At 46.5% G+C, this 24328-nt stretch overlaps 1 protein-coding gene across 5 annotated transcripts in view; it reads right to left on the minus strand.

The window, feature by feature from the left end:
* dlg1b (discs large MAGUK scaffold protein 1b) overlaps positions 1–24328 on the minus strand; it is a 100017-nt gene that overhangs the window by 14658 nt on the left and 61031 nt on the right. For 3 of the 5 annotated variants that reach the window (XM_085377384.1, XM_085377383.1, XM_085377382.1), the window contains exons 4-8: positions 23879–24043; positions 18679–18825; positions 1932–2027; positions 1242–1295; positions 476–526 (exon numbers count right to left, since the gene is read on the minus strand). In XM_085377384.1, coding sequence (XP_085233510.1) covers positions 476–526; positions 1242–1295; positions 1932–2027; positions 18679–18825; positions 23879–24043 — 513 coding nt within the window. The remainder of the gene's footprint in view (positions 1–475; positions 527–1241; positions 1296–1931; positions 2028–18678; positions 18826–23878; positions 24044–24328) is intronic. The other 2 variants (XM_085377385.1, XM_085377386.1) reach the window with 1 other exon arrangement.

The following is a 24328-nucleotide window of genomic DNA, read 5'->3' on the forward strand; positions in this document are numbered from 1 at the left end:
TTAGACCGCAGACAGAACGACAGGCAGACCCTGTGAGACTTTTTTAAAGCTGTGCTAATAATTTGCACTTAAAGGAGCAAAATTAGGACAAGAACAAAAGGAGGAAGACGGTAACAATGTGGAGGATAATACCAGAGGCAGCGAGGAGGATTAAAACAGAGCTGATTAAAGAGAAACTGTTTGTGTGAGAGGATCAGAAACTTTTGCTTTGTTTAACAGAATCTGGTTCATTCGTTACGTCCTCGTTTCCCCCGAAATCTCAGACGGTCGGGAGGTTTGGTGCAGGCAGCGGAGGTCCATGAAAGCAGCGCCTCAAAGTCAAACAGAGAGCATCAGACGGCGGGTCGCCCGTCCTGCGAGTCATAGACCGCGGCTCGTTTATGTGGCTCGTAAAGACGCGACGGAGTTACGGCGGCTCTCGCGGCGAGCAGCACGGCCGTCACTCACAGGGAAGTAAACAGTAAAGGCAGCTTACCCGCTCCAGCGTGATCTCCTCGTACTCATAATCAGCCTCCGTCCCGTTCACCTGCAAACACACACACAGGTATCAGCTCACCTGTCGGCTCCTCCCAGCAGCAGTTTATAGGAAGCAAACACGTTAGTAGAACACAGACTCTACTGTACTTCATTAGAAACACTTCACTGAGTCCAGGGTTCAACTGAGCCTCCTCCTGCTCCTCAGGCTCACGTCTAACCTCGGAGAACTGAAGAGTTTTTATTTCCTCCTCTTAAGCCTGAAGTTCAAGGTTCGTGCGATGCAGCCGTCTGCCCACAGCTCCTGCAGGCTCCACTCACCGACTCTGATCTAACACATTTCCTTTAAACCGTCCAATTAACAGAAACGTGCTGCAGCACTGAACTCTGAACTGATGTGGGGAGAGGAGAGCGAAGCAGATGCTTCTTCAAATATTTCTCCCCGTCAGGTGAAACTGAAGCGACGCCGTGCTGACAGCGGCCGGAGTCCACGGGAGGCAAACATCAATTTAATAAAGACGGGTCCAGTGCTAGGCAGGTGAGGCTCCAGCTGGACCGACGGTGAAGATGGAGTTACCAAACATCTGCAGATCCACAGAGTCCTGCATCCTAGCCATTGTCTGTGGATCTACCCACCCACCTATCCACCCATGACTCCATCTTTATCCATAAAATCATCAACACAGGTATCGTGCCTTCATGCATCTGTCATCATCTTCCAATCTATCCATCACTCATGCATCCATTCAGAAATGAGCAGCACTCACGTATGGAGGTGTGTCCAGGCTGTCTGCGTTGACCACCACAGGCGGAGGATTGGCCTGCAGAGACGAGGAGACACGTCAGAACATCACAGAGGAAAAACATCTCCACCCTACAAACACCCTCACAATAAAGAAACCCCCCTGAACCTCCACCCCTCCGATCACACCCCACGCTGCGCCCGGGTCGGCCGCCGCGCAGCTGCTAAAAGACTAACTCTCCTCATGATGCTAAAACGGGAAGCCCGAGGATTTGAGCACAGATTAGCGAGCACGAGCGGTACGTACATGGTGGCGCTTCACGCTGCAGAAGATGCAGTTCTGAAGCATGAAGCCTTAAATGAAGAAACAAATCAAGAAAATCAATCAAATCCAGTCGTGCAGGAGGGGAGAAGCTGCTCCTTCACCTCGTCTTCCTCGTCTACTCTGACTCTCGCTCGCTCGCCCGGGAGGAGCCAGATGGGCTCTGAAAAGTCAAACGGGGGGAGCGTGGCATTCCTCCCGCTGTTTCTATCTCTAATCTGCTCACTTCATCAGCGCCACAGCTGGACGGCCGACACTGAAAACCGAACTCGACAGAAAGCCGCAGAGCCAAATGAGCGAGGAGGGAAGTGAGGATGGAAGGAGGGAGGGATGGAGGGATCGAGCAGAGAAGAAGGAGAGGAGGAAAGTCAAAAAGGAACAAAAAAAGGAGACCTGTGACGTTGGAGGGATGGCGGTGGTCTCGGCTGGGATTGGCAAGATTGGGATCACGGGGATTATGGGTGAGGAAGGCGGGGCGGCCTCGGCCTGCTGAACAATAGCATGGTGAGGGGTCAAAGGTTAGACACAGATGAACAGCCGGTGAAGGAGGAGGAGAGGATGTATATGTGTATGTGCATGCTGACTGATAGGGGGCGTTCGTTTAGGTCGAGCCGAGGTGCCAGATGGGAGGAGTTTGACAGAGAAGGACCGCCAAGTGTCAGAGAGGTCGGCCAATCACAGGAGGTCACTGTGTGAGTGACACCTGACGATCCTGATGTGTCAAACTCGCCCATCTGCTGTTCTGAGGATTAAAGCCATCTCTCGTGTGTGTGTGTGTGTGTGTGTGTGTGTGTGTGTGTGGGGTAAATCCTCAGTCCCTCGGTACAGCTTCAGCAGGGGGCCGATGTCCTTTATGTCATTACTGAAAAGCAGCGGATATTTCAATCTGGGAGCTTTAACCCCGACAGCCAGTGATGACATTGGCACAGACCCTCAAAGGTCAAAGGTCACAGCTGTATCTGCGACCTCACGTCCGAGTTTCTACTGACGCTAAAGAAGCGCTCAAACCGCACACCCACATGTTCACCATGACGTCACTGATCGTTTCACCTTCAACTCCCAAAAATCAAACGAAGAGCTCGAGGACCGATTTCATTCAGCTCCAATAACACGATCAGCTGGCAGGTTTACAAGTAAATATCTGCAAACAACGTTAAATAAATGTACCTGAACACGGCACAGCTGCCAAATTAAGACACGCCTCTTTGCTCCACATTAAAACTACGATAGCATCGTCCTCGCTGCTGTCGAGTTTCAGCTCCGACTCAGTCTGGCGACACTTTTTGCTGAACGCGTTTCTATTGTGGTTCTATTGTTCTCACAATGCTGTCGAGCGTAACCAGCGTCGCCTTCAGGCCGTGTTTTTCACTCCACAGCAGCCTCTTCATTTCATGATGGGCCCACTCGGCGTTTGATTCAAAGGTGAACTTGGTAACTGGTTTTAGTGGAAACATCATCACTGGTCTGAACGAGCCAGCAGCTGGCCAATCACATGCTGCGTATTAGACGTCAGACGTCTCGTTGCAATGCTACGTGCTGCTGGGGAACTACAGCATCTGACGGATGTGTTTTTGACCTGAACACTGCAGAACAAGCTAACTTTAACTAGCACCAGCGCTCCCCGACAGCAGCAGCCTCCGCACAATCTGCCCATGAACGCCACACCGGCAGCAGCTCCACTCGTTTGTTTCAGCTCGAGAAACAAACAGCCTTTAAAAGAGTGGATCGTCTTTCTACTGCAGCCATGCTGCTGTTTATTCATCTACTAAGAATGAAAATACACAAAATAAAACCTTTGTAAACTGTTCAGACACAACCCATAAATGTGTGTGATGCACGTGAATTAAATGAATTAAAAAAGGATTTTTTAGATCTTTTTTCTGTTTCCTGTTTCAGTCAAAGATTTTCTTTCACGTCTACGTGTAATTTAACACCCCTGCGTGCACATGAAACATCACAGAGGAGCGAGCGGCGGCCCTCACCGCTGTGACCTCTGTTATGCAACAGCAGGACCTCGTGAAGCTGCTGGCAGGAAGCGCCGCTGCGTTTCCAAGAGGCTTAATTGTTGTGCTGCAGCAGCAGAACCCGGAGCCCGTGGAAAACCAACAGCTGCTAAAATTAGCCCCGCACATCGACCGCATTGATCCGCCAGCCCTACTTCTGCGGCTCCGCTCGCCAGAAAGCTGCTGACAACGAGGCTTAATTACTCCCAAAAGACACAAAACTGGTTTAACAAATGCAGCGACACAGAGAGGGCAGAGGTTATGATTTCATCTATCAGAGAGCAATCGACGATACACCATCAAATCCATAACAACAACCAAAACCAATCAGACGCCCAATACGTCAATCGATTTATTGACCGATCAGGTTTCCAAGCTGATGTTTGACCCCGATGAACTTACACCACTGACATAACATCAGTCCTTCATATAAATATCATTAACACAGCTGAGCCCACCTGGAGTTTATAAAATTACACAATTAGTATTTTTAATTTTTCTCTCAGAGACTTTTACAGTTGATGATTTTACCTGATGACATCTTTTCCACACGACCCCAAACTTATCATCGCAGTCTGTATATAAAAGATGGACGGCCTCAAACTGACCATTTTCACCATCTTGACCTTCAGTCAATGACATGGTAGCCCCGCCCTGAATGTCCCGTTTTAGTCCTTTTAACTTTAATGGTCCTTCATCTCCAACACGAGCACCTCGTTTTATTCAACAGGACACAAAACTGGAGCCTGAAACCATGAACTCATCAGCGGAGTCTTAACCAAGGTCAGAGGTGTCTCCCCCTGCTGGTTTATTACAGAGAATCTATGTCCTGCTTTCAGTAAATGAGGCACGTGTGTCACTTTAGTCTTCAGTGTACCAGCGAAGCCACACAGATCAAACAACCCCCCCCCCACTCGAGCCCCCCACTCGAGCCCCTCGTTAAAAGTGTAGCTGCAGTTTTTTCTTAGCTCACTGCATCCATAACATGGATCTGAATGTCCGCTGGTGGGAGGAGCCACAGACGCTTTGGACCGAATCGGTGATGAAGCCATAACGTAGCGACGGTGTGACCACAGACCACCACTTAAAGATGGGAGCTTGAAATGTGCAGCAGATGAATCCCCAACCAAAACACGTGGCTCACACCATTGCTCATGTATTCGGTCGTAAACAAGACGAGCAGCTGGAGAGTGTTTAAGTATGGATTTAAATGTGATGGCAGGGTGATGTGGCTGTCACACGTGGACAGAGTCCATCGATTCTCCGTGTAGTAACTCGATCTGACTGACCGCAGGTCTCATTCACACACACTCCTGCTACAACACTGTACAAACTGCTCTGCATGTCACCACAACCACCATCACCAAAACAGCCAGTTCTCCAATGTGACCTTGAACTCACCACAGCAAACAGGAGTTTTGAGCAGCAGCAGGTTTTAGTCTGTTTCATATAAAGACTCCGACACTGAGTCTCCTGAAACCTGACTGTAGCTTTTAGTCTCAGCTGATTTCACTGAAACTCTACAAACATCAGCACTTGTTGATCTGACTCTGTGCTACAATCTGTGTGTCCTTTAGAAATCAATCAGTGGTTAAAGGGGAACAACCTCCATCCATTCACCCGCCCACCGTCGGCTGCTCGTTTCTGTGGAACAGCCTTTAGCTCCCACTCTCCTTTCTAACAAAGCGATCTTTTACTTCTTTAAACGTACGGCGCTCAATCGACAAAGTTTTAGTTCCCGCAGTGGAAAAAGTAAAAATCTCTGAACAGGTCACATGATGTCGCTACCTTGCTGTAAGCGAAGGGCACCCAGGAGATCTCCTTCCTGGCGCTCTTGAGGACTTTGGCCGTACTCTTGGTCGGGCTTTTCTTCACGCTGTCCCGCAGGTTGAGGAACCGACTGCGAGCTCGACAGGACGCCGGCACGGTGCAGGCGGTGAAGGTCGACAGCGACGCCTGGACCTGCGGGTGATTGAACGACTGTTGCTGCTGCTGTCGGTGGAGCTCGATGGCGTGCTGCCTCTGCAGAGGGTGCAGGTGGGCGATGGACTCTTGTAAGCTGGCGTTGACCCGCGGCAGCTTCTTCTCGCCGTTCACAGCTTTAGACAGGAAGTCCTGCTGCAGGTAATGAGTGGTCATCTTCCCAAACGGAGGAGGAGGAGCTGGGGGAGGAGGATAAAGAGTAAATGAAAGATGCTTCCTTCGAGTCCAGAATGTCCAACGCCTACGACGAGACGGCGATACTTCCAAACTCTGCCGTGTTACTCCACCTCCGGCACCACAGCGCAGTAACACTCCCTCTCTTCTCTCCCGGCTCACCCCTCCCTCTCGTCTTCTCTCGTTCTCCTGCCAATTAATCGGCTCCAGCGAGCGAGGCACATGTCAGCGCGAGGGGGGGTGACGGGCAGCTCCACTCGCTGCATGAATAATCGATGCTGCCCCCGGATTCAGACACAGCGGCGTGCGTGTCAGCAGCGAGGGGGGAGTGCGACGAGGACTCCCGGTTAGCGGCAGGCGGGCAGGAAGCCGCTTTAAGCCTCTGCTGTAGAGAAAAACCCGACGATCCTCACAGGCTGCTGCGTCTCCACAGAGCTCCACCTGAAGCTGGAGGTGAAAAACATGCAGGCCTTCTCTCTTTTCACTTAAATAAAATCTGCACCGTGACAGCAGCGTGGACGCTCCTGGTGGATATATACTCCATCAGACCTCCACGGCCTGGTTACAGGTGCAGCTCTGCAGGAACGTCGCTCTGACACTGTGTTTTCCTCCAAGTGAGGTGATAAATTATTCACATTTAGCAAAATATTGTTGAAACTGCCCACAGATTATGTTGGAAACACTTTTAAAAATGCCAAACTGTCCCAAAGCTACATAAACAAAAGATCTTGGCTCAGAAATCATAAATGCAGATTTTGTTTCCTGGGATTTCCTGAGTGTGCATGAGGAGAACGAGCTGCAGCAGATAGAGACGTTTAACACTGAAATCTCACACTTATACCTGCACATCATATACTCTGACATTTCCACACCAACATCCAAAAACTGCGTTTCACTGAAAATAATCAAGTCTGTACCAAAACTCAAAGCTATGAACGCACTTCCTGTTGTGGCAGATGGTTCATTATATGGACTCAGAGCATTCAGGCTCGTTGTGAACAGACAAATTAATTATACGACAGAATAACCATCGCACAGGAGGCGGCGTGGGGTTCATTGGACGGAGGTTTGATTTCGTAAATGGATGTAAAAAAGCCGAGCGGCCAGAGCCAACAGTGTGTTCTCCCCACAGTCCCCGAACGCCTCACCTTCATTTACGACGATGGAGAGACACCTCGACTTTCTACTGGTGTAAATCTGCTCATACGACGCCGTCATGGAGGCTGAGCCACATGATTCACAAACAGCAGAAAGTCGACGCACCGAGTGTGTCACAGTAAACAAACACATCAGGGCTCATCCCTCTGCTCCTTCATCACCCAGCGTTTACAGCCACATCACGACTCCACGGTGAGGGCCGAGGAGAAGCACCAAGGATCTGCTGGAGATTAGGATTAAACTGCTGCTGTGTGTCTGCAGCTCCACCTACAGGCCACTCACGTCAGCACACGGCTGCACTGTAAACAAACCAGCGATTCACAAATACCAACAGCTTTTCAATGGCACTGCTTGTTCTACACAACATGGGTGGTTTTAGTCATGTAAAGGAGCTGTGGAGGATTAACCTAAGTAGTCTTCCTCCTTCCTCGTTAATGTGCAAATTTATGCAGCAGGAGCTCTGAAGTCTGCTGCAGGGAAAGTGGTTTATACAGACTAAAGCTTCTCTCGCCGTCCGTTCTCCAACACTAAAGAAAATATTAATCTCAGGTGTGAGAACACAACACCCGGCCTCCAAAATAAAAGTCTGGCTGAAGGTGTGAACAGTGCAAACATCTTTATCCACATCACAGAAACCGAAAGTGGCCCCATTTTAGAGCTGGGCGATATAAGATTTTTTCATATTGGGCGACCGTGGCTCAGGGGGTTGGGAATCGCATCTGTAACCGGAAGGTCGCCGGTTCGATCCCTGGGCTCTCTGTCCTGGTCGTTGTGTCCTTGGGCAAGACACTTTACCCTACTTGCCTACTGGTGGTGGCCAGAGGGGCCGATGGCGCGATATGGCAGCCTCGCTTCTGTCAGTCTGCCCCAGGGCAGCTGTGGCTAAAACCGTAGTTTGCCTCCACCAGTGTGTGAATGTGAGAGTGAATGAATAGTGGTATTGTAAAGCGCTTTGGTTACCTTGAAAAGCGCCATATAAATCCAATCCATTATTATTATTATTATTATTATTATTATTATATCACGATATGTTTTTTTCATTTCAGGCGATAACGATATCTATCACGATATAAGCCAAATAACTATATTTGTAAGATTTAAATGTGCCGTTGCTCACAAGTAAAATGTGAAATAATCAGCAGCTTGTTTTTATTTAAATATTTATTTCCCATAATAAGTTCAACAGGGTAGATGTACTTAAGGAACATGAGACTTTTTCAGATAAATAAAGGCAAATATTGCAAACTACACAAAAGGCAGCCGCTAAAGCGTTTAAGTTTCAAAATAGAACAAACGAAACAGACTAAACTGTCAATTCCACTTAGAAACAAAATATTAATTCTAAAAATAATCTTAGTTTGTTTTACAGAAGAACAGACAAAACTGACTAACTTTTGTCAATATCAAATAAACTGAGAACTAAAAGGAAATTCTCAATCTCTCCTTGTTGTATAGCTGAGCTTTTCAAACAGTTGTAACAGTTACTTTAGTCTGACAAAAGCCGAATGACGAATTAGCGCTTCCAGTCAGAGACTGAGCTGCACCGCTTTATTGTATTTCCAGACTTGCGTTCGGCACATTTACAGTGCAGCTGCTCTGTTTTTGTCAGACTTGAAATAGCAGAAATACCTTCACACTACGGAACTTCTGTGGCTCTTCCACTCGACAATCTCTCCGGCGTTGGAACCATCATCTGTTTTATCTTCGGTAACCTTCGGTCACGCTCTCAGTTGATTTTTCTCTAGTCGGCACGCTCATTTCCTCCATTACCCAGGCGGCACGGCGGCTGGCTGCTTGCCAAACAAATACGTGCGGCGCCAGTGTTCTGGGAATCCATCCTACCTGGCAAACCATCCTACGCGTTGTTTCTGTGCACAACACGAAATTCAGTGGCAAATTGTCCTACCTTTGTGAATATTAGCTAGAAAAATACTCTGACCGGTAAAATTAACTGCCAAACCAACCTACCTTTGTGAATGTTACCTACAAGCATACTTTAACAGGTAAAATGAAGTGGAAAACCATTCTGGCTGTATGCATATGAGCAACAAGCATACTCTGATGGGCAAAGTTGGGTGGCAAACCATCATACCTACTTAAATTGATGCTGGAATTGCTCTGTGACAGCAGAAATGTGCATAAACTACTTACGGTAGCATGTTTTGCCAAAGTAGGATGGTTTGTCAGAACACCGGCTTGGGACTTGTGCTGTATGTAATAAGTCACGTGACGTGATGCTGCGGCTGTGATTGGTTCGGCTCTGCGTTACTTAATTTGGATTGGCTGTTTTTTTTTTGTTTTTTTAAGAGGACAAGAGAGATGAGGCCTATCGCAATAGTTTAATTTTTCTATCGAGAAAAAGTTATTTCGCAACACATATCGTTCTATCGCCCAGCTCTACCTCATTTCACAGGAAACTGCAGGAACACAGCAGGTTATCAGCAGAACCGTGGAGGCCTTTTACGACCAGCTTTAGGAACGATCCATTTGATTTTGTGCTTTTACAAAACGACATCATCTGCATATAGCGATAGTTTCCGGCCTGTTTGTGTTACTCCATAACAGCAGCAGCCAGAGGATGTGAGATATTTCTGTCACGATTTCTGCTGTTTGCTTTTCTTTATAAAAACTAAGAGAGAAAAAATCCGCAGATTTGTGTTCAGTGAGTTAAAACAGATTCACGGACTTAACTACAGGTGGGTCAATCGTGCTTACTGAAATTCCAGAAAATTACTTCAGAACGAAATCATTTCAATTCTGTTCAGGTTGGTTCAGTTTGAGAATCAGAGAATCCCAACACCACCACAATCCCCCGTTAGCAAATATTTGGCAACGACTGAGAAGAACCCCGTTTTATGGGTGATTGCAGCGTTATCACTGAAGTAGCTGACCCCATGTTGTTAGGGTTTACCTTCAACTAGGGGTGGGCGATGGAAACGATAGAAACCATATAAATTTGGCCAACGATAGAGATTTTGACTATACCGCTCTATCGCGATAGCGCATGTTGATGATGTCATCAAATTGCGCCTGTTTTGATCGAAAGCATCGCAGCGGCTAAAACCATTATCATCTGCAAATTATGGCGATTGACAGTCACAGCAAAGAGATGAAGCACTTTTAAAATAAGGGGAAAGCGAAAAACCGCGCTTCCTCCACTTCCGTAACATTGATTCATTAATGCTGAATTCTCTCGCAGCTGCTCTATTCCCATGTTGTTGCAGTATATTAATAACTAACCTCGTATTGTGGATGAATGATCTCAGTTGTTCCCCTGACTGAAGTTTGCCCGGTGTATAGCATCCTGCTATGCGATTTCATTTGTCCCAAACCACCAGAATCCCTCACGTTAACTTTTAATGAGTGGAAAAAAGTTGGCGTTCATCCTCCAGCTTCACTGTGCTAAAGTTATGCTAACATAGCTGTGTCGCTAGCAATCACGTAGCACAACATGTTTAGGTGGAAACTAGCGAGCGTACTTCCTGTTAACTTCTAACTCCGTTAAATTGAATAAATTCTGTTTTCATGGATGTTAAACTTAATTGTTACACCTGCTAAAGCAGCAACGCTGATCGTTTTATTACAGATGAAAGAATTGTGTTGACATGAGTCACACCTGACGGGACAGGAAACAGATTACAGCCATGAATCAGAGCTCCGAGTCACGTCTGGACTGCTCTGCCCGAACACTAAACAACCCACGAGGGAACAGAGGAGTAGAACTACCAACCCACCCAGGAGAGTCACTTTGGATCTGACAGTAAAATCTTCCATTTAACAGTTCAACTGTCAGAATGAAAGATGAAAGATTTGGACTTCGGTGATGTCTGGATGTAATTAGAGTAACTTTGACATGAACACAGACCTGCATCAGGTTCGCCTGCCAAACAAAGTAACGTCTGCTGCTCGGGGTAAATTAAACCGTGCATTTCAACAGCCCCGCACCAAACACAGCACTTCAGTCATCACGTCACATTATTACTCTTTCCTCACACTGTGCTCATGTACAACAGTCATTAATGGTGCTTTTAGCTCTGTTTGCCTGCTGGGTGTCATATCTCTCTCTGAAGAAAAGCAGCTAATGATCGTCTGACAGCTGCAATCTCACCATGACTCACAAACTATAAACAATCAAACTTTCCCATCATCAGCTCCAGTCCTCATCTCACCTCCTGCGTGGCCTCTGATCCAGGAGTCGTCACAATCAGCTCCGAAACTACAAAACTACCCGAGGTTTGATTCCAGCTGTGAGCTCGCTCGTCGGCGTGATTGTTGGGCTGTGACGTTCGTGTCAACAGCTGGATTATCACCACTCGTATTATTTTCCATGAAAATGTTGTCCGCTGACTTCATTTACCTAATTATAACTAAACTCAGACGTCCATCTGGAAGTGGTTTATCTCAGTCTACCATTTCCACAACTTTATGTCACCAACCTCATGACAACATTTCAGCCAATCAGCATTCGGACTACGCACCGATGATGTGCTGCTCGCCCCCTGAAGAACCACACCTGTGCATTTCACATCATTCCTTTCTGTGTGTAGTCGAAGAACAATGCTAACCCACAATGACCACGAGTCTGACTTCAGACTCATGTTAACATGTTTAAGAGTTGAATCCTGCCAGGACCTCCTGATGTGACCGATGAGAACAGCAGGAACGATGAAGCAGACACTGATGAGATATTTGGGTCACAGGTGAATCGGCCTGTGGACAGAGCCCACAGTGGCAAACATTTCACCCACTGCTCAGCGTTTTACTGGAAAATAAAAGGATGACTTCCAGTCTCTTTCTCACAGTGAGAATTACAGAGTAATATTAACGATGCTACGTTGTCAGGTGTCGTAGGAACGGCATCAGAGATGGAAAAGTTGGATCAGTGCGTCCCTGGGAAGTCCAGCGTGTTCCCGTTTGTAACAGAGTCTGATCCTCCACCCGGAGGCAGCACGAATAAACTGAACATCAACATATGATCCGACTCGGGAGGCGTGAAAGCACCTGAGGGGAATTATCGCCTCTTTAGCTGCTAAACGATCCTCAGCTGGTTCGTTGCCACCGAAAACGCCTTCCACGTCGTCCAGGCGTCGCGTCATAGCCCGCTGTAACCATGACGCCACCCGTTACAACCTCGCTGTGATAAAAATACAGCTGCAGACGAGCATGTATGTTAACGTATGAGTGTGTGTGTGTGTCAGTAAACGGGGGGAGGTGGTCGGGTAGCGCTGTGTGTCAGGAGCCTAGAGGTTGCTAGGCAACGCCAGGGAAGGCATGTGCTACTGCAGGGGTTCCTCACATCTGCCCAGAACATGATGCTGCTGTTTATGCAGGTAAACCTGTTCAGCGTAGCCACACAGAGGCAGAGAGCGGGTCAGGGAAACCTGCACAGGTACGACACCAACACGGACCCCCGAGACTCCGAGCGCCACCTCGTCCTCGCCGTCAGATTCAAAGCACAGCTCTGGAACATTCACACATTGAGACGACACGTTAATGTAAAAACCCGCTCACGGCCGCTGCAGCCTTATCAACAAATCACCTCAGTGACACACACACGCGCTGCCGCATGTTCTTTATCACGACGTAAATCTGCTGGATGCGGATCGAGGGCGTTTCTGGACCAGATGTGAGCGTTTGTGCGCGAGCCGACACATGACGCAGCAGCAGCAGATCTCCTGTTGCAACTTTTACACATCAGCCAGCAGCGTCACGCAGCAGACGGCCCGATCAATACGTTCACCACACACACACACGGGGGAGTGCATGACCGTATGAACACACGTGCTAGGAAATGAGTCACGCTGCACGCTGCAGCACCTCCCCCTACCTCCTAACCTTTGGGAGGATTTATTTTCCTCATAGGTGGGAGGTGGAGGAGCTGGAGGAGGGGGGGCGACCTACCAGTAGGCGCCGGTGGAGCCGCTTGGTTCTCCTCAGGGTGCCCATGATGCGGCGGCCCATCTTTTTGGCGTACCACACAGAGTTGAGCATGTTGATGCCGCCACTGCTGCTGCGCTGAAGGTGGTGTGTCGCCTCCTCGCTCCTGCTGCAGGCTGCGGGGTGGCAGAGGTGGTGCTGGCTGGAGAACAGACGATGGGAGGGGGCTTCACTCCACCTTGGGTCCCCCCCACCCCACCTCCTCGTCTTCTTCCTCTCAGACACAAACAGGGAGGCTGCAGAGGAGCCGACGGAGGTGACCGGGAGATGAGCCGAACCGCGGTCGTCCTCTTCCTGTCAGCGGGGATAAACGCTCGTCGTGGCGCGGGGGTGACGGGGGGAGAAAGCGCGGAGCCTCTGGGGGGGGATTAACGTGGCGACGGGGTGAGAGAGCATCGCTCGGCAGCCGGTCGGCGAGCCTCCGTCTGTGTGGAGCAGACAGCAACAGCAGACTGCAGGGCTGACGAGAGGACGAGCGAGAGAGAGAGCGTGTGCGTGTGTGTGCGCGCGCGTGTGTGTGTGTGTGCGTGTGTGCGCGCGCGTTTAAAGAGAGCGCAGGCAGGGAGGAAGTTGGTCCTCTGATCTCTTCTCTCTGCAGTCTGGAAACCTCACACAGTCTTCCTCCTCCTCCTCCTCCCTCTCAGCGGGGTTGGTCCAGCTGACCTTTGTCCTACTTCAGACTCCGAAAATGAGTCAGCAGGGAAGACTCCGAGTTTTCCCGGTGTGGAGATCACAGGAGTGGCGGTCACGACAGCACAGTGAGTTCATTTAGAGCAATGGTGGCAAACATGTGGTGCTGGGGCCAGAAACAGGCCACCCAGGGTCCAAATCCGGCCCACAGGAACATCAGAGATCAATGGACGTCTGCACGTCTCAAGGAGACCACTTTTTATTTCTGTAGCGCAGCATTGATATAATTTTGATAAATCTAGAATACAACATTTTTCTTTAGTCATTTAAATGTTATAGATTAAAAACTATGATTTATAACACGCAGCTGTAACCTGCACTCATCATTTGTTTTTAAATGGCTGTTATTATTCTGCAATTTTCACTTCATTACGTGATTTTGTACATTTTCCTTTTAAGGTCATAAACCTGAGAACAGGAAGTACAGATGAGTCCAAGTCTGTCACATGATGAAGCAAAGTGTCCGTTTCATTAACATGCACCGTCAGCATCAGAGTCACATCACTCTACGTCAGCTCTTCGTTCTTTACTGCCTGCTAAAAAAATATATCCGTATGTAAGTGGTGCTAGTCTGAAGGCTGGGCCAAAATGTCAGTCTGGTTTTATCCACCTGCTCGCCTGCTTCCTTTTGTCCAAACGAAATAAATGTTTTCTTATTAAAGTATGGTGCATATACTGCATTTAACCCTTTACAGCCGATCGGAGCGGGCACGCTCTGTTTTGCGTAACTATTTTTAAATCCCGGTAGCTCTGCAACCAAGTAAGCTAGCGCAATAATTTTTTTTGCATATGAAACTGGAGGAGTTGTACTTACATCTTATGCCATCAGCTTGTCCTAGGTCACAGTTTCCTTCCACATATAGCTTTGCAAAAACTGCATAAAAATCACTTGCAGCAACAAAAACATGATATTCCAGAAACACGCTTCGCCGATCCATCAGCTGTTTGTAACACTTCCTACGTCCATCAGCGCGAACTATCACATGACCGCATGACCTGCCCGAAACCGGAAGTGACGTAATTTTGCGGAAATGTAGTTTTTTACGATCGGGGCCTTATGAGCTTGTGTTTTACTTGTTATGTGTTTTAAAAAGTTATGTTTGACTTTATGACTTTCTGTGTCGTTTCTGGGATGCTTAAGACTCATATTGCACTGCTGGAAATAGTTTATTTTGATGCATATGCTGTTATTTTGCAAATTTGCACTATAATATTTATTTTCGTTTTTCCTGCAGTATATAAAAATTGGTGTATTTCAAAAATAAAACTATGAAGACACTCAAAATAAATTTCCTGTGGTGGGAAACTAGTTTGTGTAACTTTTTTGTATTTACAGTTTTGAGGGATAAGCCTCTTAAATTTCTCTAACTAGAAATATATGTTAAAAAAACAAAAACGATTTTCAATTTTTTTGTAGTTTATTGCACTTTTTTGCAATTTATGTAATTACTATGCACCTAATGCAGACATATTATTAAAGTTTGGGCTATAATGGTTGTATTGATGTATAGCAACTTGAAATGCTCCCAAAAATGGCTCCACAGCATGTAAAAATATAATATAAGCTCTGGCGAACTTGGTTCTATGGTAGGTCTTAAAGGGTTAAAACTGTCAAACAGCTTTAATTTGTATAATTTTTACTAGATTGATATCAAGAGTCTAAAGTTGTGGTCATATTCTTAATAAAACAAGACTTTCTGGTGAATCATGTTTGTCTCAATTTTAGTCCTTTAAAGGTTTTCTGCTGTAAGCGCCGTGTTGGGCCTGAGGTCACTGATGAAAGCAGTGATTAAAAGCTTCTCTTACAGACACTAAACCTCTGACATGGTGTCCCACCAGGCTCTGCCCAGGACACGCCTTTCAAACAGTTACCTGATCCATAAGCCAGAGGAAACACACCTGTACGATGATGACACCCCGCTTTACGTAGCAGCTGATCCTGATGACCTGAGGCCACCGTGTCCTTTAAACCAGGCTGTGGATGAACCCCAAAGACCAAACTTCATTTTATACAAAGAGAAGAGAGCGATGAGTCAAAAGCTTCACATTTATTTGATTTTAAGATGAATTTAAGAGTAAATATGTTGAGTAGAAGTTCTGAGGTCAAGACTCTGAGTTGTACCGAGGTTTGGATTTTTCTTTGTTACTCAGTTTGTTGCACACTTTCACCGTTTCTCGATTACACGAAAACTAATGAACCAAAGTTCCTGAAAACTGAATCGGTACAAACGGGGCAAAAGGAGGAGCACGTTTGGTCCAGATGCAGAACATAGTGTTTAAGGGAAACATTGAAGCCTGTTTGCAGCAGAAACCTTAGTTTCAGGAGAGAAAACCTCAGTAAAACATGTTAGAAATGCATTTTTTTAAATAAATTAATAAATTATCTCACTGATGTGATGAAGAAGAAAACCTGGCACATAAACTTTAAACTCATGTAAGTTTCTGTCTGCTGTGAGATCGGCCACTCGTGTTTCTTCTTACAGTGTACGAACCTATCATAAATGCTTAAATGAACACGTTTTCCCCGCCATCCACGAGTTTCCCGCTCATGAAGACGTCCGCACCGACATTGAACGGTTTCCCTGAAACTTCATAAAGCTTTAAATAGAGCTGGCCCGTCCTCCCCGGACCGACGTGCAGCGGAGACGAAGGAGCCCTCGTTTCATGAGCTCTGCTGCTAAATATACTTGAGAGCAGCTGTAAATCTTTCTGTTGGGGACGAAGAGGAGGGCAGCTCTCCATTTTATCATCACCCCCTCACAGTGTTACTGAAAGCCTCACTAAATCGTTCCTTGTCCTTCCGTGCAGGTTCACCCCTCCTCCTCCTCCTTCTCCATTTTCCTGCCGTCTGGATTTTCTTTGTCGACATTCATCTCCTGTGTTGCCATGGCGCTGCTGAGGACAGCAAGTCGAGTGAGAGGTGGAGAAAACGAGATGAAAAAAAAAATGAAAGGGACAATAAACACAGGGGCGTACAGTACGTCCTCGCGGCCCTCGCCGTCTTTGTGGGATGTGACAGTCCATTTGCTGCGTTATCGCCGTGGAGGCGGTGGAGATAGCATCCACCTGCTGACGTCAGGCAGGGCGGCCGCTGCAGATCAAACGTTTAAGAAACAATGAAGAGCTGGATGAAGAGATTCCTCCAAAGAGTGTTGGAGGTGCTGAAGAGTCTGAGGCACAAACAGCTGCACGGATCAGGGCCAGAACCCCCCCACCTCTGTTCTTTATCTTTGGACAGTTGCAGGTAAAACATGTGGAAAACAAATCAGTGACATTCAGTAAAGCTGCGGGTCAGCGGGAATCGAACAGAGACCTGCTGCTGACTCATCGGCACGCCTGCCAACACAGGAAACTCCTGCAGTTTGCAAGACCCTCAAACTTCACTACAGATAAGTTGTGCACACAGCCAAGTTTGCGGTTTGGTCTACCGTTGCTCACGTTTCCTGCACTCTGCACATTTCACTCTCAGCTCCAGCTTCACCACCAAACGTACCACAGCAACCAGTGAGGAGTCGAGATGTGTGCGGCTCTTTGCATGTGCGACATGAAGACTTACAGATTCACAGGTGTGAGCTTGTAGAATGAATACCTGTTAATGCGCTGAAGACGATGTTTAGTCCTTTTAAATCGACCTCGGGTTAGAGCTTGGTGCGGGTCGTTTGTGCAGGTGTGATTGAAAACAAACCAAACCGCAGTCAAAGCTACAGGTTTACAAACTCATCGACCGGATCAGAGCAGAGCAAACGACCCACAGGTGAGAAAACGGCCTGAGATCACTTGTGTGACTCAAAACATGCAGGACTTCATCTGCACTGAGTCACTGAGACAGTCAGCTATTACACCATCACCCTTTAACCCTTTAAAGCCGGTCGGAGCAGCACGCTACGTTTTGGTAACTATTTTTAAATCCCTGTAGAACCAGAACCACGTAGCTAGCTCAATAATTTTTTTTTTTTTTTTGCATATGAAACCGGAGGAGTTGTACTTACATCTGATGCCATCAGCTTGTCCTCGGTCACGGTTTCCTTCCACATAAAGCTTTGCAAAAATTACATAAAAACCACTTGCAGTAACAAAAACATAATATTCCAGAAACACGCTTTGCCGATCAGCTGTTTGTAACACTTCCTAGGTTGGAATAGACGTCAGCGCGAACTATCGCATGTCCGCCATTTCCTGGCCGAAACCGAAATGTAGTTGTTTTTTTTTGTTTTTTTTTTTACTTATGGGCCTTATAAGCCTATACTGGTGTTTTTAAAAGTCATGCTGGACTTCATGCTTTTCTGAATAGTTGCTGGGATGCTTAGAACAGAAATTGCACTGCTTTAAATAGTTTATTTTGATGCACCTGCTGTTTTCTTTGCAAATTTGCATTATAATATTTAATTTTGTTTTTTCTGCAGTATATAAAAATTGGTGTATCTAAAAAATAGAACGATAAAGACACTCAAAATAAATTTGCTGTTGCTGTAAACTATTTTTTGCAACTTTTCTGTATTTAAAGTTTTGAGGGATAAGCTTCTTAAATTTCTCTAAGTAGAAATATGTGTAAAATATGTGTATTGCACTTTTTTGCAATTTATGTAGTTACTGTGGACTTAATGCAGACATATTACTAAAATTTGGGCTATAACAGTTGTATTGATGTATAGCAACTTGAAATGCTCCCACAAATGGCTCCACAGCATGTAAAAATATAAAGTAAGCTCTGGCAGACTTGGTTCTATGGCAGGGTTAAACACCAGAATTAGCATGTTAGCAAGCTGTACGGGTGCATCACACAGACACCGGCTCACTGACGCTCAGTAACCTCCAAATACAATCCTAACAGTTCCCCAGCGCTCGCGCTCAGACTTCTTGGACGGCCTGTCGGTACACTAACCTCACAGCAGCCATATTACTGTCAGCTAATGTCACTAAACACGCTCCAAAACACTCCCACAGCACAAACACGCACAGAGCTAGCAGCTACAGCCGCCTGTGTCACCATCCACCTGTCAGCCAAAGAGGCCACGCCCCTAAAAATGCTAATTTATTACAGTTTAAACATGTGAGTTTTTACCACAGAGCAAATCATTTGTAATCAGAGCATGTCGTGCTTCAGATAGGTGTGAAACATGATGGCGATGTGAAATAATACAGCAGTACCAAGAAAACAACCCGGCGGGATGGGAAGGTGAGGGGTGGGGGTTTACCTGGATCGGGGGGTAAGGGTTGGAGGAGCAGGAGGGGAGGGGGCTTTCCTCTCCGTGGGGGTAGAGAGTGGAGGACGTAGGGGAGGGGAGCTCCGGGTGATGCTGTCCTAAAGTTGAGCCGTCAAAGATGCACTCCAGAGACGCTACCTAAAGGACAGAGGAGCAGAGGAGGAGACACGGCGGCTCGCTCAGACACGGCAGGAGGAGCGTCACAGACAGACAGACACGGAGGAGCGCTCAGGGAGGCGTCTCCGTACGGATGAAGGTGACATGTTTCTACACTGAACGACCAAAACAACACAGCAAACACTGGACAGACAAACATGGTTCCCTCTGATTGGCTAGTGCACTCGTCTCCACCACCTTTCTGCTTTAACGATAGTCGCAGACACCTCCACCCCCGGGGGCCGCACACATGCGAGACCTGATCCAAGACTTTCGGTCAGCAGGACCTTTTACCTTCGTTCATCTACAGATTCAAACCGACACTCTGTAATTTACATCAACTTCCTCTGAGTCCACTTCCTGTCAGAGGGCAGATTCACCCCATCATGTGATGTTACTGCAATTTAACATTTTCTGAACAATTTGTACTATTGTGCAAAAACATACTGTGATTTATCACTATTTTAAACTGAAGTTAAACTTTGTCAATTCAGTTTTATTTATTTATACGGCGCCAAATCACAGCAACAGTCACCTGCAGGTCCTTTAGACTGTAAGGCAGACTCCACTACAATAACTTCATCTAACAGCATAATGGTTCTCACTGCAAAATGAGACTGACAGACATGGACACAATGAACGTAGCACAGTCAGTTTAACCTTAACCAACAATTTACTGTGAGAAATCATAGAAAATCACATCTCTGTTGCCGTCTGTCCACACAGAGGTTCACATGTAGTTGTTACACGAGTTTGTCTGTTCTACATGAATCTAAGCAGGATGCCTGCAGCTGCCTGACAGACTCAGACTGATGCCAACCGGCTGTCTGCGTTTGTAAAGTAGATGCACTCATTTGCAAACCTTTGACAACGAGTGCAGTCAGAGTCAGACTGCCACTGTTTGCAGAGAGGTTGCCCTCTCGTTTGTAGTATTCAGACTGTACACAAAATATTGCAATGCTTTGCTGTTTCGATTTTTCACCAGCCTGAAAGGTTAATGCTGTAAAACGGGATGTTTTCATGCACGCTACTATCTTTGGCTAACCCCGACCAATCAGAAGTCACTGCCTAAAGACAATTTAGTGCTTTTAGACAGTTGGGCCCAGCTGAGAGACTGAGGGACTTTAGGCACTTAAAGCCTGGCTGCTAATACAGAGAATAAGCCGTATTATTTTTATCTTAATATTCATGACAAACTCTCGATGAGCTGCAGCAAATATACAACTCTAGGCTGATAACTGATTCTATTTATTGAATTTTTGGTTAATTTCCACCAAACAAAGAAAAATTTTTGTTAAAAGGGACGATTTGAACATCTCGCCAGAGTTAAACTCAGAACTGGACATCATCTCGCATACCGATGTTTACGCACACAGAGCGCCTCGATGGTTTGAATCTGTAGATGAGACCTGACGAGAAGAATAACAGAATATCATCAGAGTCTGAACATCATTACAAATGAGGTCAGATCTGCTTTAAGAAGAAATCTGAGGGAGAGGAATCACAGAAACCTGAGCGTTCACAGGTGAGCGAGCGATAAACTGATGAGGAGGACAAAGAGGAGGAGGAGCTTTGATGGTTAACGGCGTGACCACAGGTCAGGAGAAGATCAGTGATCAATGAGCCTGCTGAGGTTTGTCTTTTTTATTCATGTCGATTTATTCAGTAGAAACAAAAATGGGTCAAACATTTATGACTTGATTGATTCTGCAGCACTTTTTGGTTCATTTCTGTTACTTTGAGGCTTTTACTGGACGGCAGGCTGAACCCTCTCAGAGACGAGTCCGTCACACTGTCAGGACCGAACACACAAGTCCGAATCAGGCGTGAACGCTGCTGCAACACACGTGTGGAAAACCACATACAACAGGGGGACACACACAGTGAACAGGTGAAGGCTACAACACATCACAATAAACCTCCAACTACACCACAGAACTGCAGCCCAGAGGCCGACGTTAGCTCACACACAAACCAAAACAGCTTTGACTTCATTCTCCTCATCCAGTGTTTAACATCTGGCCCAAAAAAGCCTCATCGAGATCAGTTTCTCTCTTTAGATCAACTAAAACTTTATCGTCTGCACTGAGCGGATCTTTCTCCAACCCTTGGACCACGATGGACTCACGTGAACAGAGTTTTTTATTCATGCCTTCTGCTCTCTGAGGCTTATCTGACGCTGGTCCGACTGTTTCAGCGAGTTTGGCTGGTCAGATGTGAGAATGCGCGTCCTTCCCTTCGATCGACGGAGCGTTTGAACCGTTTGCAGCTCGACTGTTTCGTGTTCGGCTGTTTTTTCTTTCCTTTTCTTTTTAACGGTAATTGTTTCCTGCATAGAAACAAAGTTTAGTGGAGTTTCTTCTCACATCATCTCAAATCTTTACACCAAACACAGTGCTCCTCTCAGCTCTCCACATTTACTGTGGTGCATTTTTATTCCAGGAGTTCCAGATGTTCACGTGAACCTGTGTTGGCGTGAGCCGTGTTTTCAGCACGAGCAGATTCCCAGTTTTGACGCTGTGGACGCCGATGTTAAGCGTTACTTTGACATAATTATGTCAGCCGCTGTCTGAACTATGTGGACGTGCCTTATCTTTAAAATTAACGAGCTTTTTATTCTGTTTCAAAGAACAAAGCATCAAAAATCTGACAGATCTCGAAAGTCTTTAGAATGAACACAAATCTTTCTATATTAAGAGAGATTATAAAACATGACTTTGTTTTCATTTCCCTCGTTCATGTGATTTATGATGTAATACCCTTCACAAACACTGGGAGGCAGTCACCTACAGATTTCAGACAGGTCTCATATTTAAAGCACGAGACATTAAAAAGAAATTAGAGACATTTTTGAGATTTCTGTTAAATAAGGTTTAAATAAGAGACTGAAGCCTCAAAGAAAGTCGGGTTAGATCCACCTGGTGCGGCATCAACACCCTCTGTGAGGGCGCTTTGGCCTCGTGCTGCAGATGATCTGATCTCCACACGATGGCAGCAGAGCTCCATCTGCGAGTCACAGCCACCCAGCTTTGATCTGATCCCATGTTCTCCGTTACCACGAGCAGTGCAGCGTGAAACGGGTCAAACCTCCGTGAAATATCACATCTCAGCTAATCGGAGATCGGATTAATCAGCTCTGAGCACGAAACACGGAGGCAGATTTCAGGCAGGAGGCCTTTCCGTTTGTTCTCTGGCGCCGCTGCACACTGATGAGGAAACACATTTATGTGACAATCAGCTGGAAATACAGCGACATCTCACCGAAGCAGCCTTTGGTTTTTATTTAAACTGATCTTTTATTAAACGATTTATTCATCAAACGTGGGAAGAAAAAGTCATTTTAATGACTATTTATAATTCATCACCTTCTTTGTCAAGAACGGCTTAAACTGAAGGTTATTTTCTGTATCCATTTTATTTTTACAAACTTAAAGATAATTTCAAACGTTTTGAAAGCGTTAAAGAGATTTTCAGTCTTACTTTAACAGCTCGTCAGAAAAAAGCATCTTTCTAAATACTGTCCACTTGTCCCTAATTAATCGGCCAAGCTACAAAAACACTGGATCCTACACTTCCCATAATGCACCGTGACAGCTCTTCTCCACAGACGATGGGCACACACATTAACGTGGACGTGTGGAGTTGGTGAAATGCTCCTTTAACGGCACACACAGTCGTTATGAGAGTAACGTGGAGGCCCGAGCGGCGACAGACACAAACACAGCGGGCGCTGACAGAAGCAGCACGAACAGGAGGCAGAGTCACGTGACTGGGAGCACGCCAAATTCCCCTGGTCGAGCTTCCAGGACGGCGAGAAACAGACCGAGCGCGATCTGGTTTCCAAACCGAGGCCCGGCTGTGAGAGAAGCTGCTCACATCACACGAGGAAAGTGTTTAAATATCAGCTCGTGCTTTTGTCCTGAAGCGTTTGAGTCACCTAAATTATTTTCAGACTGGGAAAATCCGGGAAACTAGTAGGAAGCTCTAACAGGGCGTTCCAGCAGCCAGGGCTGCTACTTCCCTCTCAATGTTTGGATGAAACATCAGGAGCTGGATGAATCCATGTTTGACAGAATTTCTGTCCTTTCACATTTATGATCGCACAGCTTTGATTCTGTTCATGGAAAACTTTAGGAAGCGTCCACTAGCGGGAACTCCTGGACGGCCTCAACATCGAGACCCCAAACATCTAATCCTGTAGGTTTACCTCAGGGGGAATTCTCAGGCTCCGCCCACAATACCATGCGGTGATCTCACCTGGACTTTTACCTGCTGCAGCTGTAACACTGAAACGTGGACCAGAGGAATTTGAAAGGTGTGTGATGGCGCGATGACAGGAAACAGGTGTGAGCTTCAGAGCAGCGTCAGCATTTTAATGGGTCACATGATGCAACACATACAAGCAACAAGCCTCATCCTCCACGTGTGTGTGTGTGTGTGTGTGTGTGTGTGTGTGTGTGTGTGTGTGTGTGTGTCTAAAACAGATTAAGATTAAGACATTTATACTCATTTTATGACAAAAACCTGCTTCGTCGATTGATCGACTGATTAAAGTGGAATGCGGCGACTCTGATTGGTGTGCACACATAAACACGAAAAGTCGCCATCAGGAAACAAATGTAAAGAGATGAGAAACACATGAAAACATTTAACTTCACTGGCATTTTAACAAACTCTGGTCAGAATATCAGGCTCGTTCGTGCACCATGAAACGTTCCCGTTACATGAATATTTTATGAGCTGAAATCTTGGATTTTGCCTGAATGTTGGCTCAGCCAGGTCTTTTCAGAAGGAACGTTGGACTTAAAAACATTACATTAAAAACCTCCAGAAGCAGGTTTTCACTGAAACTGAGAGCAAGCTTTTTATTTGCTGCAGCTACAGAACATAATGATGCACCGCTCATCAATGATCTGACTGTGACGGACGTCTGAAATGAAGGCTGTGGCTCGCTGACTGTTTGAAAGAGAAGCCAGTAAAGTCGCCGTTTGGACCAATGAGAGAGACGGGAGGCTGAGACAATGCCATCTCCTACCTTCATCGGTGAGATGTGAGCGTGGGTGACGTAGCCGTGCACATTCTCGATCAGGGAAAGGTTCTTCTCTGCTACCTGGACCAGCTCTGGGCCCCCCGCCTCCTCCGTCAGCTGGGGGGAGCTCTGGTCCTGGGGGGACGAGTCCTCATCGTGGTGCCTGTACTTCTGCAACAGGAAAACACAAAAATCAGCAAAACGGGGCCAACAGCAATGTGACAACAACTCTAGTTCAATGAGTTGAACCGCTATGAGCAGCGACAGCGGGGAGGAAGAACCACCAAAAGAATCAGGCTCGGGGAGGAGCAGCTGTCACGATTATACACGACACATCTTCATGAAACTCTCCACTCGAGCACAACAACAGTGCAGGCGGCTCCACCATGTGGTGAGAATCAGTAATTACGGGTTCATTATTTACAGAGAAGAAAACGCAACAAACTAACAAAACAA

This window comes from Diplotaxodon limnothrissa, linkage group LG18 (assembly GCF_057381915.1).
Source record: "Diplotaxodon limnothrissa isolate DT_005_m linkage group LG18, D_limnothrissa_male_GT1.1, whole genome shotgun sequence".
NCBI lineage: Eukaryota > Metazoa > Chordata > Actinopteri > Cichliformes > Cichlidae > Diplotaxodon > Diplotaxodon limnothrissa.